We start from the raw sequence: 13,509 nt of genomic DNA, 5'->3' as shown, positions 1-13,509 counted from the left end.
TTACAGAAAAAAATTATTATCGTTCTATTTTTGCCTCATTCAAAATGATACTTACTGTTTTATTTTTTGGTATTCTAACATATTACTTATGGATTTGGCATTATTGGATAAGAAAAGGTATCCGTGGGCCCAGAGGTCTTCCATTTTTTGGAGTTATTCACAAATTTCAAAATTATGATTATCCAGGCTATTTGAAGCTGCGAGACTGGACAAAAGTAAGCTTTAGAAATTCGTTATAATTAATTATAGCATTTATTCTATATCCATAAACCCTGGAATATTTCAGAAGAACGGATCAGTTTACGGTATCACGTTGATCATATCCAATCCCGAATTTGTAGATGAAGTTTTTGTGAAACAATTTGACAATTTTTATGGAAGAAAGCAGAATCCACTTCAAGGAGATCCAAACAAAAATCCAAGAGTTACACTTTTCTCAGCTGAGGGTCACAGATGGAAACGACTACTTTCGTCGCCAACGTTTTCGAATAAAAGTCTGAGAATAATAATGGGAACTGTCGAAGAAAGTGTAGTAGAAGTTATGAAATATTTGGAAAAAGAAGTTGCTGATGGACAACATGTAAATATGTTAGAGTATGTAAACTTTCAAATTTTGGAAAGCAATGTTTCTTTTACAGATACTATCAAGAATATACATTGGATGTAATTGGAAAAATTGCAATGGGTCAAACCGAATCATTGTTGTTCAAAAATCCATTAATGAGTGGAGTCAAAGGGGTATGCTCATTTCAAAATTTAAATTTACATTCTAGAAACATTCAGGTCTTCCAAAACAAACGCAAATACGGTTCTCTGGTTGCTGGAGTATTTCCGATTGTTGGAGTTTTGTTTCGTACTCTATTTTCCTTCTTCCCATCAGCTCAACCGGCTTCCCACGTCTTCTCAATGCTGGAAATTGTTGTTTGTGAACGACTAAAACAGAGAAAAGATGATGAGAATAATGGTTTTGTAAAAGTCGGACAACCCCAAGATTTTATCGACTTGTTTTTTGGATTCAAGAGCAGATTTGGACTTTTTTGAGCAAGAACAAACACTTGAATTCACTAAAAAGGAAATCGCGAAAATTGAGAAACAACTGACTTTTGATGAGATCATTGGTCAATTGTTTGTTTTCTTTTTAGCTGGATATGATACAACTGCCCTTTCCCTCTCATATTCTTCATATCTCCTGGCAACTCATCCAGAGATTCAGAAGAAATTACAAGAAGAGTGGATAGAGAATGCCCAGACCCTGAAATCACTTTTGATCAAATATCAAAATTGAGGTACATGGAATGTGTGATAAAAGAATCTCTACGGATGTATCCACTTGCAACGGCGTGAGGAATGAACTAACACCACCGATTTAAACCAGAAAAAATTCAGAGCGCATAATCGGAAATGTATGAAATCCATAAATATTCGTGGAGTTGATATAGAGAAAGGAACAAATGTTCAAGTGGATACGTGGTCACTTCATTATGATCCAAAGGTTTGGGGAGATGATGCAAATGAGTTTAAACCAGAGAGGTATGTTAAGAGATCAAAAAATTGGCGGACTTGGGAGAATATCAATCTACAGGTGGGAAACCGGGGACGAACTATTTTATGCAAAAGGAGGATATATTCCATTTGGCATCGGCCCCAGAATTTGTATTGGAATGCGATTGGCAATGATGGAAAAAAAAATGTTATTGGTTCCAGTTCTGAAACAGTACACTTTTAAAACTTGCTCGGAAACAGAAGTTCCATTGAAATTAGTTGGATTGTCAACTATAGCACCAACAAGTGTCATCTTAACTTTGAAACCCAAGATGTCGAGAGATCAATAAATATTTTTTCTCAAAGTTGTTTCAGCAAAAACCCGGTTTTTTGGGTTGCTGCAAATTAAACGAATATTGATGACAAAATAGTTTCAGAATAAGACATATACTTAACAGGAAATTCAATCCTGGGAATACAAGTTTAAAAAAAAGAAAAAAAAACTGACAGTTTACAAATTTAAAATTATATAGTCGATTTAAATGTTTTACGTACCAAAAAGTTTGCCAAACTAATTGTTTCTATTTGAAAACACTCTATTTATCTTGTTTGTCTTATCTAGTCTTTTGATTTTTGTCTCCACTCTCTTATTTCCAAATAAAATTTTTCTAGTTTGCAAAGACCACGATGATCTTTCTGGGCAGAAAACACGAAACTGTCACACTCTATGATTTTCAAATCTTGCGGATTGAACAACGTGGTATATAAATCATCATCGCTTGTACATTTTTCATGACAAACTAGCAAAAATTATAGAAAATGAGTTTAAGTATACTTATTGCTATTGCCTTATTCATTGGAGTTTTCACATATTATCTATGGATTTGGTCGTTTTGGATGAGAAAAGGGATCAAAGGGCCTAGAGGTCTGCCATTTTTTGGAATAATTAATGCTTTTCAAAGTTACGAAAAACCGTGGATATTACGGCTCGGAGACTGGACAAAGGTGAGTTGTTATTTTATTACTAACATGGCTACTACTAAACATGGCTACTTTTATTTTCAAAAAATTCTGAAAAAATAGGAAACAATGTGTTTGTATTGCCATTTTCAGGAATATGGACCAATGTATGGGTTTACTGACGGAGTTGAGAAGACACTAGTGGTATCTGATCCAGAATTTGTCCATGAAGTTTTCGTGAAACAATTTGATAACTTTTATGCTAGAAAGCAAAATCCACTTCAAGGAGATCCGGATAAAGATCCACGAATCCATCTTGTAACATCACAGGGACACCGTTGGAAGCGTCTTAGGACATTGGCATCTCCAACTTTTTCGAATAAAAGTTTGAGGAAAATTTTTAGTACTGTCGAGGAAAGTGTTGCTGAGATGATGAGGCATTTGGAAAAGGGAACCGCTGGAGGAAAAACTATTGATATTTTAGAGTAGGTCATTTTTTGAAAAGTTAATGTACTCATTGAATTTTTCATTCTTTCCCAATTTTAGATATTACCAAGAATTCACAATGGACATTATTGGGAAAATCGCAATGGGGCAATCTGGATCCATGATGTTTGAAAATCCATGGCTAGACAAAATTAGGGCGGTGAATTGCGCATTAAAAAACAATTTTTAATTAAGTTTCTAGATTTTCAATACTCGAGGCAATATAATCTTTATAATTTGTGGAATCGTTCCTTTTACTGGATCAATTTTCCGATGGTTCTTCTCAAAAGTTCCAACAGCTCAAACTGTCACTTCTCTAATGCACACTTTGGAAATTGCATTGACGAAACGAGTAGAGCAAAGGGCAGCTGATGAAAAAGCTGGAATTGAGTCATCTGGAGAACCCCAAGATTTCATTGATCTATTTCTGGATGTTCAGGCCGATACGGACTTTTTAGAAGATGAAACAAAAAATGGATTTGCTAGAAGCCAAATCGTAAAAGTGGATAAACATCTAACATTTGATGAGATCATTGGCCAACTGTTTGTTTTCTTGTTAGCTGGATATGATACAACTGCCCTTTCCCTCTCATATTCCTCATATCTCCTGGCAAGACATCCAGAGATTCAGAAGAAATTACAAGAAGAAGTGGATAGAGAATGTCCAGACCCTGAAGTCACTTTTGATCAGCTGTCGAAATTAAAGTACATGGAATGTGTGATCAAAGAAACTTTGAGATTGTACCCATTAGCTTCAATGTAAGTTTTATTCCGTAAAAGAGTATTATGAAGGCAAATTTCTTTAAATTTTATGTCTCGAAAATTGATGAACATATGTATATTGCAAATCTCCTAATGAGTTTCCAAGTTGCGCCATTGTTGACTATTCTCTAGAAAAAAACTTGTCAAAATGTTTTGAAAAGAAAAATATTCTAACTAATTGTAAGAAGTTATTTTCGAATACCAGTATTAATTCTGCAACACCTAGGCAATTCCGTGGTACCTTTTTGACAAATTTTTTTCCAATTTATTCCAGACGATGACTAAATTTTGTTCGGATTGTTTTCAAAAATTAACTCCCCCAAGCACATGGTGCATTCAAAGTTTTGAAAATACAACATTTCGCTCACACAGATCTGGCTTAAAAGTCCAAAATAAGTGCATCTAGAATCTGTGATCATATCACCAAATCACCAGCATGTGTATGCCGGTGACCAGTACATCGGTAGAGAACGTGTAACCCAGAAGATTAAGGTGAAATGATAAGACTGATCACATGAAAATCAAATACTGATAAGGAATGTCAAGAGAAGTGCCTAACTATGCATATTCCAATTTTCCAATGACGAGTACAATGAATCAAAATACAGAGTTCACAATCGGAAATGCATGAAATCAACTACAGTACTCGGAATGAAAATCGAAGAAGGAACAAATGTTCAAGCAGATACATGGACTCTACACTATGATCCAAAATTTTGGGGTGAAAATGCAAATGAGTTCAAGCCTGAAAGGTAGGTTCTGATTTTTTTTTCAATAACTTTAAACTTAATAAGCAACTTTAACTTTAATAAATAAAATTCACAAAAATCAGGCATATTGGCCGGGAAAAACAGTTCCAAGATACATTGCAGTGTCAGTGGATCAAAAGCATAGCTAAATATCTTAAAACTCCTCATCTTCAAATTGGCGTAGCCTGAAAACTATGCGTCTAGAAAAGAGATGATCAACTAACAAAATAATCAAAAAGGCTTTGTCTACATTTTTCATTACTTTTCATGTTAATCTATCAATTATTCGCTGAGTTACACGGGAGGAAAGCAATTTAACCAAAATTTGTCAAAAAATTCGAACCTTCTTTGCAAGAAGAGTCACACTACAACACCCATTTGGTTTCAACATAAAAACCTGTAAATTTGTAATTTATAAATACTTATTTGAAATTTTCCTGCTATAACTTTTTTGATATCTTAGTTTTCAGCTAAGTTACAGACCGTTTTCTGAAAAAATCCAATTTCCGCCATAAAACCCTTCATATCCAACGTATCGACTTGAAATTTTGAAAAATGATCATTTTTTTGAGGTTTCTACAATGTCCTAAAAAATCTTTCAAAAATGTTGGCTCATCTAAAAAATCGTCCTCCTCTCCAAAATAAGAAATGGGACTTTTGCTTTTCGAAGAATGGGCGAAAAAATCAAATTGCGATTTTTGGGTCGAAAAATATATTTTTAGAAAGCTGAGAACATGTTATTTACGAATTTCATGTTCATTTTAAGTGATTTCTTCTCTGAAATGAACTAAAAATTAAACAAAAATAACATATTTTTAATTCTCACGTGTAATTATTTGATAATTTGCTCAGTGTTTCAATTGTTTTAATGCAAATTAAAAAATTACACGCGAGAATTAAAATTATGTTCTTTTTGTTTAATTTTTATGTCATTTCAAAGAAGGAATAACATAAAATGAATATGAAATTCGTAAATAGCGTGTTCTCAGCTTTCTAAAAATATATTTTTCGACCCAAAAATCGCAATTTTAATTTTTTCGCCCATTTTTCGAAAAGCAAAAGTCCCATTTCTTATTTTGGAGCGGAGGACGATTTTGTAGATGAGCCAACACTTTTGAAAGATTTTTAGGACATTGTAGAAACCTCAAAAAAGTGATCATTTTTCAAAATTTCAAGTCGATACGTTGGATATGAAGTGTTTTATGGCGGAAATTGGATTTTTTCAGAAAACGGTCTATAACTTGGCGGAACATGAAAATATCAAAAAACTTAAAACTGATAAAACATGGAGAAATATTTTTCACTCACAATTCAACAAATTTTATCTTCTGAAATTCAATGGATGTTGAATTGTGGCGGGTACAGCAAAAGAGTTCTCAAAAGTTTTCGTGATTTTTGGAATAATGGCTTTGACTCTGTGTAACTCTACAAATAGTTGGCGTATCGGAATAAAAATTAATTTATTAAAAAGAAAAAATATTTCTGATCATTTTGTTAGTTGAACATTTGTTTTCCAGACGTGTATTTTTCGAGATACGTCAGTTTGAAGATACGTAGTTTAGCGAGTTTTGGAAGTTATTTGGTCCGCTGAACGTCTTTCCCTATACTTTCATTTTTTCAAGGTTGCCATGAACAACAATTGAAACGAGTAGGCAATGAAAAAAGTAGTGTGTCCATGCGAGGCCCTACATCTCCGTACTGAAAGAGAAATGGATGTAAGTAGCATAACGATGTACCAAGTATGCTGATTTAGCAGCATAGTTGGGAAGTCTACAATAATGCCATCTCCAACCTTTATGACGTTTTGTGACGAAAACATTAGTAAATGAGCGTCAAAGGGATGAGCCATCGTTAGGGATTGAGCGTTCAAGTGAATGAGCACGCTAGTAAATGAGGGTTTGCCCTATCATAATGACTGCCCATTGTTGACACATATTTTTTAAAATCAAAACTGAAGGCTAGATGAAGGGGAAATATCAGGCAACACAACTTTCTTCATTTTCAGATGGGAATCTGGAGACGAACAAGCTGTTGCAAAGGGAGCTTACCTTCCTTTCGGACTTGGACCCCGAATTTGCATTGGAATGCGTTTGGCCTATATGGAAGAAAAGATGCTTCTGGCACAAATTCTGAAGAAATATTCTCTGGAAACAACTTTTGAAACCCATATTCCATTGAAACTGGTTGGAATCGCCACAACTGCGCCAACAAATGTTCACCTAAAATTGAAGCCCAGACATTCCGATTAACTTGGCTTTATCATTTCTTTTTGCCAATTCTTCCCCCCATTTTGTGTCTTGTTCTTGACACAGTTTGTGTTCTGTTTGATAAAAATGTGATGAATTGAGAAGTTTGTTCTGATAATCAACATTTCTGCAACATAGCTACTGCGACTGATCGAAGAAAGTTATATTTTGTTGGCAAAGTAGAATATTTTTTCCACTAATGAGTGAGGCTAAAGTGGTTTATTTTGAAAAAAAACTTCTTAAACTTTACTTCAGTAAACAAAATTTGTAATAAACCAATCATATTGGCCGGGAAAATAGTTTCAAGGCACATTATAGAAGGGCTGATCAAAATCAGATCTAAATATCTTAAAACTCCTCATCTTCAAATTGGCGTAGCATGAAAACTATGCGTCTAGAAAACAAAGAATCAACTAACAAAATGATCAAAAATACTTTTTCTTCATTTTCCATTACTTTTCATGTTAGTCTATCAATTATTCGCTGAGTTACACGGGAGGAAAGCAATTTAACCAAAATTTGCCAAAAAAATTCGAACCTTCTTTGCAAGAAGAGTCACACTACAACACCCATTTGGTTTCAATATAAAAACCTGTAAATTTGTAATTCATAAATACTTATTTGAAATTTTCATGTTATAACTTTTTTGATATCTTAGTTTTCAGCTAAGTTACAGACCGTTTTTCAAAAAAAATCATTTTCAACCATAAAACTCTTTATATCCAACGTATCGACTTGAAATTTTGAAAAACGATCACTTTTTTGAGGTCTCTACAATGTCCTAAAAAATCTTCCGAAAAGCCCTGCTAATCTCCAAAATCGTCTTTCGCTCTGAAAAACTAAATCGGACTTTTGCTTTCCCAAAAATTGACAAAAGAAAAGAAGGCGGGGTTTACGTCACGTGTTTCACGGTGTGTGGCGGAACCCGAAAAACTGTCGGCCGCTAAATTGTTTCACTTTGTTTGGTTTATATATGAATAATGCGAATAATAGTGAATTTTTTCTTTTTCTGAAAGAAACAGGGTATCTCAAGACTTTAACTAATCTTCAGAACGAAATCATATATCAGAGCAACCTGTTCAAAAACTGCAATCTTTAAATGTTCAATGTTTTCAAAATAGTTGGTCCGACCTTGAACTAGGTGTTCGGTCCATGTCTAAACACAAGTACTAGAAGATTAATGGGTAGACAGACCATCGGTAGACAACCTTCTCTTCCGTCCTTGAGAGCTCCTCTTTTCTCTTTTTTTCTCTAATTGTTCACACTCGCTCGTTTCAGGTAAAATTTGTGTCTAGATCGTTATCTCTTTTCGTTTTCTTTGATTTCTCGGCACCCAAATTGTGGACAGAGTGTGATTAATTCTGTAGACGCAGGAGGAGAAGCGTGTCTTTTTATTGGTATACCGTGATTAGAGAGACGGAGAGCTGGCGATAGAAAAAGAGAAAAAAGTTTTCAAAGTGGGTGGAGCGTCTTATATAAATACAGACAGTTGGTTTTATTGAACGGCTCTTCCATTTTTTTTTTCGTTTTCTGCTTCTACAAACACAATGAGCCTAGGGTTTGTGCTCGCCGTAACTTTTTCAATATTTCTTGGAATACTTACATACTACCTCTGGATATGGACATATTGGATGAGAAAAGGAGTTAAAGGACCACGTGGTCGACCATTTGTAGGAGTTTTGGATGTGCTCTTGGAGCATGAAACACCTGGATTAATCAAATTAGGAGAGTGGACAAAGGTTGGTGCAAGAGAGTTCACATGGTGAATAAGCTTTTTTGGAAAAAAAACTTTAAAAGCTGAATCAGGGAAAACGTGGTAAATGTTTTTAAATGAGGAGAAGCTCTAATGGGGAACATTTTAAAAATTATTCCAATGCTATTAAAATGATTGAATACTATAAAGTAAACATTTTCAAAATAAGTTTAAATGTTTTATCTACAATCAAAACTTGGCAATTCCTCAATCTTCAATTATTATAGTTTGGGAAACTGAACAAAAAATGTTTTCTCCACGAGGTTCACATTTTAACTATTTGAAAAATTTGGGCAAACTGGCTAGAAGTTTTGAAAAATCTGAATCACTTTTTTTGAAAGTATTTTTTAAAGATAAATTTATGTTTTTGAACAGTTTTGAGTTTATTTTAGAAAAGCCGAATATTTAGCGCATTTCTGTTTAGACCAGTCAAATTGTGAAAATTATTCTAGTAGGCAATATTAAAAAAAACATGTGAAATTCCTCTAATTGTTCCCAAAATTTGCAATTTTAATTATTAATTTTTCATCCTACTTCCAAAATCATTTTTCTCAATAGAATCACAGTTTTTGTGAGTTATTGCCAGATAACTTGACATAAAAACTCGTTCTACTTATCGGTTTCAACTTACTCTTGTCAAATTTCTTCCTAGTAGATAAAAAGTCACATGTACAATTGGTAAAGTTTTGTTTCATGGCCACTTCCAGTGCAGGACAAAAAAATTTCCTAAGATTTACTGCACTTTTGCGAAAAGTGACTGCCCTTGACATGTTTATTCACTGAACAGAAGTTCCTTCTAAACGCATCACTGTCAAAAGTTTTTGCTTTTCACGTATAAATGATGGATTTTAGTAGGTAGGGCAAAGGTACTTGGAGTTTAAATTTGCAGAGGGGTAAACAAAAATAGTAAATTATTTTTAAGAACATCATGAGTATTGGGTAAACAGTGTGTAGTCCTCGTCCACTTTGTACGGAAAGGGCAAATTTTGTGTGGGTTATATGTAGTTGAAAGAAATGGAAAATTAGATTTTTCGAAAATTTAAAGACCTATGTAGTTGGAAAATAACTTCTATCTACAATCCTAACATTTTACAGAAATATGGCAAAGTGTATGGATACACAGATGGCACTCAGCGAACATTAGTAGTTGCTGACCCTGCAATGGTCCATGAAATATTTGTGAAACAATTTGATAATTTCTACGGCAGGAAGTTGAATCCAATTCAAGGAAATCCGGAAAAAGAACAACGAGTTCACTTGTTGGCTGCTCAAGGATACAGATGGAAGAGGTTGAGGACTATTTCATCACAAAGTTTTTCGAATGCAAGTTTGAAGAAAATGAAGAGAACTGTAGAGGATAGTGCTCTAGAGTTGTTGAGACATATTGAAAAGCAGACAGCTGGAGGAGAACAAATTGATATGTTAAGGTTAGTTTTTAATTTTATAGAAAAAATTTAAGCTTTAAAAAAGGATACGAAGCAAGCTTGAGCCTATGTATATGAAAAATATCATGATACCTTCAAGGCAGCCTATAAACCCGTGAAATTTTTTTTTGTTTCACTGTATTTGCAAATCTGATTTTTCTAGGTCTTTGGGTTTTTGACAGTTTTGCTTTAAAATGATAACTTCATATTCCCTAACATTTCCAGTATTTGCAAATATTATCGAAATTTCTATTTTTTCTAATTTCTATTTTTTCTAATCTTCCAAAAAACCTTTTAAGCTCTATATTCTGAAATCAGTTTCCAGATTCTACCAAGAATACACCATGGACGTCATTGGTAGATTTGCGATGGGTCAGACGGATTCTATGATGTTCAAGAACCCAATTGTCAATGTTGTCAGAGAAGTTCGTTTTTTTTTTGAATTTATTCATCTATTTCATTTCATACCATTAGCTAAAAACTTTCAGATTTTTTGTGGCAGTCGAAAAAACTTGATGTTAATCTGCCAAGTCTTCCCACCAATTGGTCAATTCATTCGTGACCTAACATTCAAATTCCCCAGAATTCCCGCTTTCAAACTCTACAGTATCATGCAAGATGTAGTAGCTGCTCGAATTGCTCAAAGAGAACGAGAGAAGGGGGCGGAGTCTGGAGAGCCTCAAGATTTTATCGATTTATTCCTGGATGCCAGATCAGATGATGTAGATTTCAGTGCGGAAGCGAGAGAAGATTTTTCAAAAAGGAACTTGAAAATTACAAAGGAATTGAGTGCCGATGAAGTAGTGGGACAATGTTTTCTATTTTTAATTGGTGGATTTGATACAACTGCATTATCACTATCATATGTTACTTACCTATTAGCTGTTAATCCAAAAATTCAAGAAAAAGTAATTGAAGAAATTGCTCGTGAATTCGGAACTTCAGAAGTAGAATTTGAGAAGCTTGGGAGGCTGAAATATATGGATTGTGTGATCAAGGAAGCTCTCCGTCTGTATCCATTAGCTTCTATGTGAGTTTTTTGATGAACTATGTGTAAAATGTTGCACCAAATTCTATTGCATTTTAGTTTCCATGACAAAAACCTCATGTGAAAATTTTTGCAGAAATTATTTATTAAACTACCATAGACCGTGATTAGCGATAAGAAAAATGTTGTCTATGTCTGCAAAACTAGGTAGATTTGAGAGAAAAAATGTCTATTTGTTGCACTTGCATGCAAAATACTGTGTAGGTACAAAAAAAGATTATTCAATGTCTTGTTGGGCAAAATTGCAAATTAAAATATGAAAAAATATATATATCCGGAAATATCTGGAAATTGGGAATTTGATAATTTCAGCAATCTTGGCAATTGACAGAAAATTTATCTTTGACGTCTTGAAAATAGAAAAGAGCCAAGTACTGTTTTTCTGATATCTGAAACATTCCTAAAAGTTTGTTATAAAGTTACCAAAAAACACCTTAATCAATGACCCTTATATGAAAATAATTCAACATTTTCAGTTCAAATTCCCGAAAGTGTATGAAAACAACAACTGTGAATGGTGTAAAGATTGAAGCTGGTGTATACGTTCAAATGGACACTTGGTCTCTTCATTATGATCCAGAATTATGGGGAGAAGATGTCAAAGAATTCAAGCCAGAACGATGGTCCACCGACGAGCCATTAGAGCACAAAGGAGCATATCTTCCATTTGGACTTGGACCACGTCAGTGTATTGGAATGAGGCTGGCTATTATGGAGCAGAAGATTCTACTGACTCATTTATTAAAAAATTATACATTTGAGACAGGAAATAAGACTAGAATTCCTTTGAAACTGGTGGGAAGTGCTACTACATCGCCTGAAGATGTTTTCGTGCACTTGAGACCGAGAATTTGGTAAATTTCAGTATTATTGTCTATTTACTTTAATTTTGGAACCCGTTCTATCAATTTCTCAGATATTACAAGATCAGACTAATTGTAAAAATATTTTAGTTAAATTTTTTATTTCTATTTTGTAAAATATTTTCTTTGATTTTTAAAACTTGGGTGTTTGATGGTAACTTTTCATTTCATTTTTTCATTGTTATTCGTTTTTTTTTGTTCAATGATTGTTTCCTTGTTCACACATTTTTCACCGGTTGACTCCATCCACTTTTTATGTGTTTGTTTTTTCCCCGATCTGCACCAATTTATTATAGGCCTACCTCGCTTTGTTTTCATTTGATTTGATGATAGAAAATAATGAAAAACATGGTTGTAAAAAATTATTTTTTGAAGTTAATTTTGGTTCTATTTTTAACGTTGATAAATGTTAAAATTATATATGAAAGTTTATTATGGGGATTTTAGAAGTTTACAAGAAAAATCTTAGTGAAAGCAATTTACAGTGAAAACAACATTTTTGGATTTATTGTATTTTGATATGTGTTACTGAAAACATTAAAACATAAAATAAATTTCAAGATTTTTGTACGATTTGATATTTGATCTGCGCTATGTTTAAACATGCCGAAAAAAAATTCTAAAACTAATTCAGATACAAGTTTTCTGAATCCAAAGTATTCCAACACAGTCCATTCCCAATTCTCTCTGGGTTTTATTATTTTAACGTTTCCGAGAAACTTTTCAAAAAAATCACGAAATATGCATTCATGTGTTGCCCTTGGTTTCCAGAAACTACTTCACATTGTCGTTAAGAAAATTCTAAATTATATAGAAAAGGGGAACACATATGCGTGCACAAAATCTAAATACAAAAACTCCTATTTTTGTCAAGTTTAATTGAAGTTTTCAGCGTCACAGAATTTCTTTAAATAGTGAGAAGAATGAGTAAGACAACAGTAAGTTTCCGAGTTTAACAGTATTAAGGATAAAAATGAACAAAATTTTAGTTTCAATATAAATGGATTTCTTATAGGAACTAGGAATTCTTGAGCATATTAAATTAAAACTATAAAAAGCACTCTTACCGTGCTAATTTTTTTTTTCCTCGAAAGTTCGCTGTTCAGATTTTAGAATTTCTGAAATTAATATTTGCCAATTGTTTAATTAGCGAGTTGTCTGAATCTTCGGGTTCTACAAGTCATGTTTTTTTACCATTTACTATTATAAAAAAATGGAGTAAATTGATTGAAAGCCTGATTGAAATATTTCAAAAATTAATTCAGAAGTTCATTCGGATTCGAGGTCGGCACAAAATAAAAATTATGTATTATTTCAGTCTGAAAGTTCTGTTTTCAAAGTTCCTCGATTAAAAGACGCACCATCTGTTCATTACATGGTGTTTAAGGTGAACTTTTAATGATGAAACATTTAAATAAATTTATTTCCAGAATCCGAGACACACTGAAAAACAAACACATATGCTGAATGTTTCTTCGACGTATGTAAAAACAATAGTGAGCTGAAAATGAATGTTTAAAATTATTGCTTTTATTCTTATTAATTTTAGAAAGACGAGCCCCGAATTCAAAATTGTTCAGGCCAAAAATATTGAGGATGAATGTTAATTAAATGTTCCTAATTAATAAATTTGTTAAGCTATACAACCCTAATGTTTCAGAAAATTTTCACTGTAAGATCAAGACCAAACTCAATTCACAGGAAAACCCGCATCATAGACCAAAAATATGACCTCA

At 33.2% G+C, this 13,509-nt stretch overlaps 3 protein-coding genes and 1 pseudogene across 4 annotated transcripts; all 4 read left to right on the top strand.

The window, feature by feature from the left end:
- Positions 1–44: 44 nt before the first annotated feature.
- Positions 45–1,832, top strand: cyp-13A9 (annotated as a pseudogene). Its single transcript has 8 exons — positions 45–117; positions 187–215; positions 287–594; positions 639–738; positions 784–1,004; positions 1,043–1,340; positions 1,387–1,530; positions 1,583–1,832. Coding segments are annotated over exons 1-8 (1,423 nt in total).
- A 456-nt stretch (positions 1,833–2,288) lies between these two features.
- On the top strand, positions 2,289–6,789 carry cyp-13A3 (Putative cytochrome P450 CYP13A3). The gene is made up of 6 exons (NM_063709.3): positions 2,289–2,487; positions 2,596–2,927; positions 2,989–3,088; positions 3,131–3,687; positions 4,299–4,442; positions 6,445–6,789. The coding sequence occupies exons 1-6, from the start codon at positions 2,302–2,304 to the stop codon at positions 6,686–6,688; spliced, it is 1,563 nt and encodes a 520-aa protein (NP_496110.1). The 5' UTR covers positions 2,289–2,301; the 3' UTR covers positions 6,689–6,789.
- A 1,167-nt stretch (positions 6,790–7,956) lies between these two features.
- Positions 7,957–12,202, top strand: cyp-13A2 (Putative cytochrome P450 CYP13A2). Its single transcript, NM_063708.5, has 5 exons — positions 7,957–8,424; positions 9,534–9,865; positions 10,188–10,287; positions 10,351–10,892; positions 11,387–12,202. Exons 1-5 carry the CDS (start codon positions 8,233–8,235, stop codon positions 11,766–11,768), a joined length of 1,548 nt encoding a protein of 515 aa, NP_496109.1. The 5' UTR covers positions 7,957–8,232; the 3' UTR covers positions 11,769–12,202.
- A 946-nt stretch (positions 12,203–13,148) lies between these two features.
- Positions 13,149–13,367, top strand: T10B9.14 (Transposase; the record flags this gene model as incomplete). Its single annotated transcript, NM_001267300.1, has 3 exons — positions 13,149–13,160; positions 13,204–13,269; positions 13,323–13,367. 3 exons carry the CDS (start codon positions 13,149–13,151, stop codon positions 13,365–13,367), a joined length of 123 nt encoding a protein of 40 aa, NP_001254229.1.
- Between the last annotated feature and the right edge of the window lie 142 nt (positions 13,368–13,509).

Source organism: Caenorhabditis elegans, chromosome II, assembly GCF_000002985.6.
Source record: "Caenorhabditis elegans chromosome II".
Lineage (NCBI taxonomy): Eukaryota > Metazoa > Nematoda > Chromadorea > Rhabditida > Rhabditidae > Caenorhabditis > Caenorhabditis elegans.
Note: the sequence above shows the minus strand (reverse complement) of the source record. Positions and strands in the feature narration are given on the sequence as shown.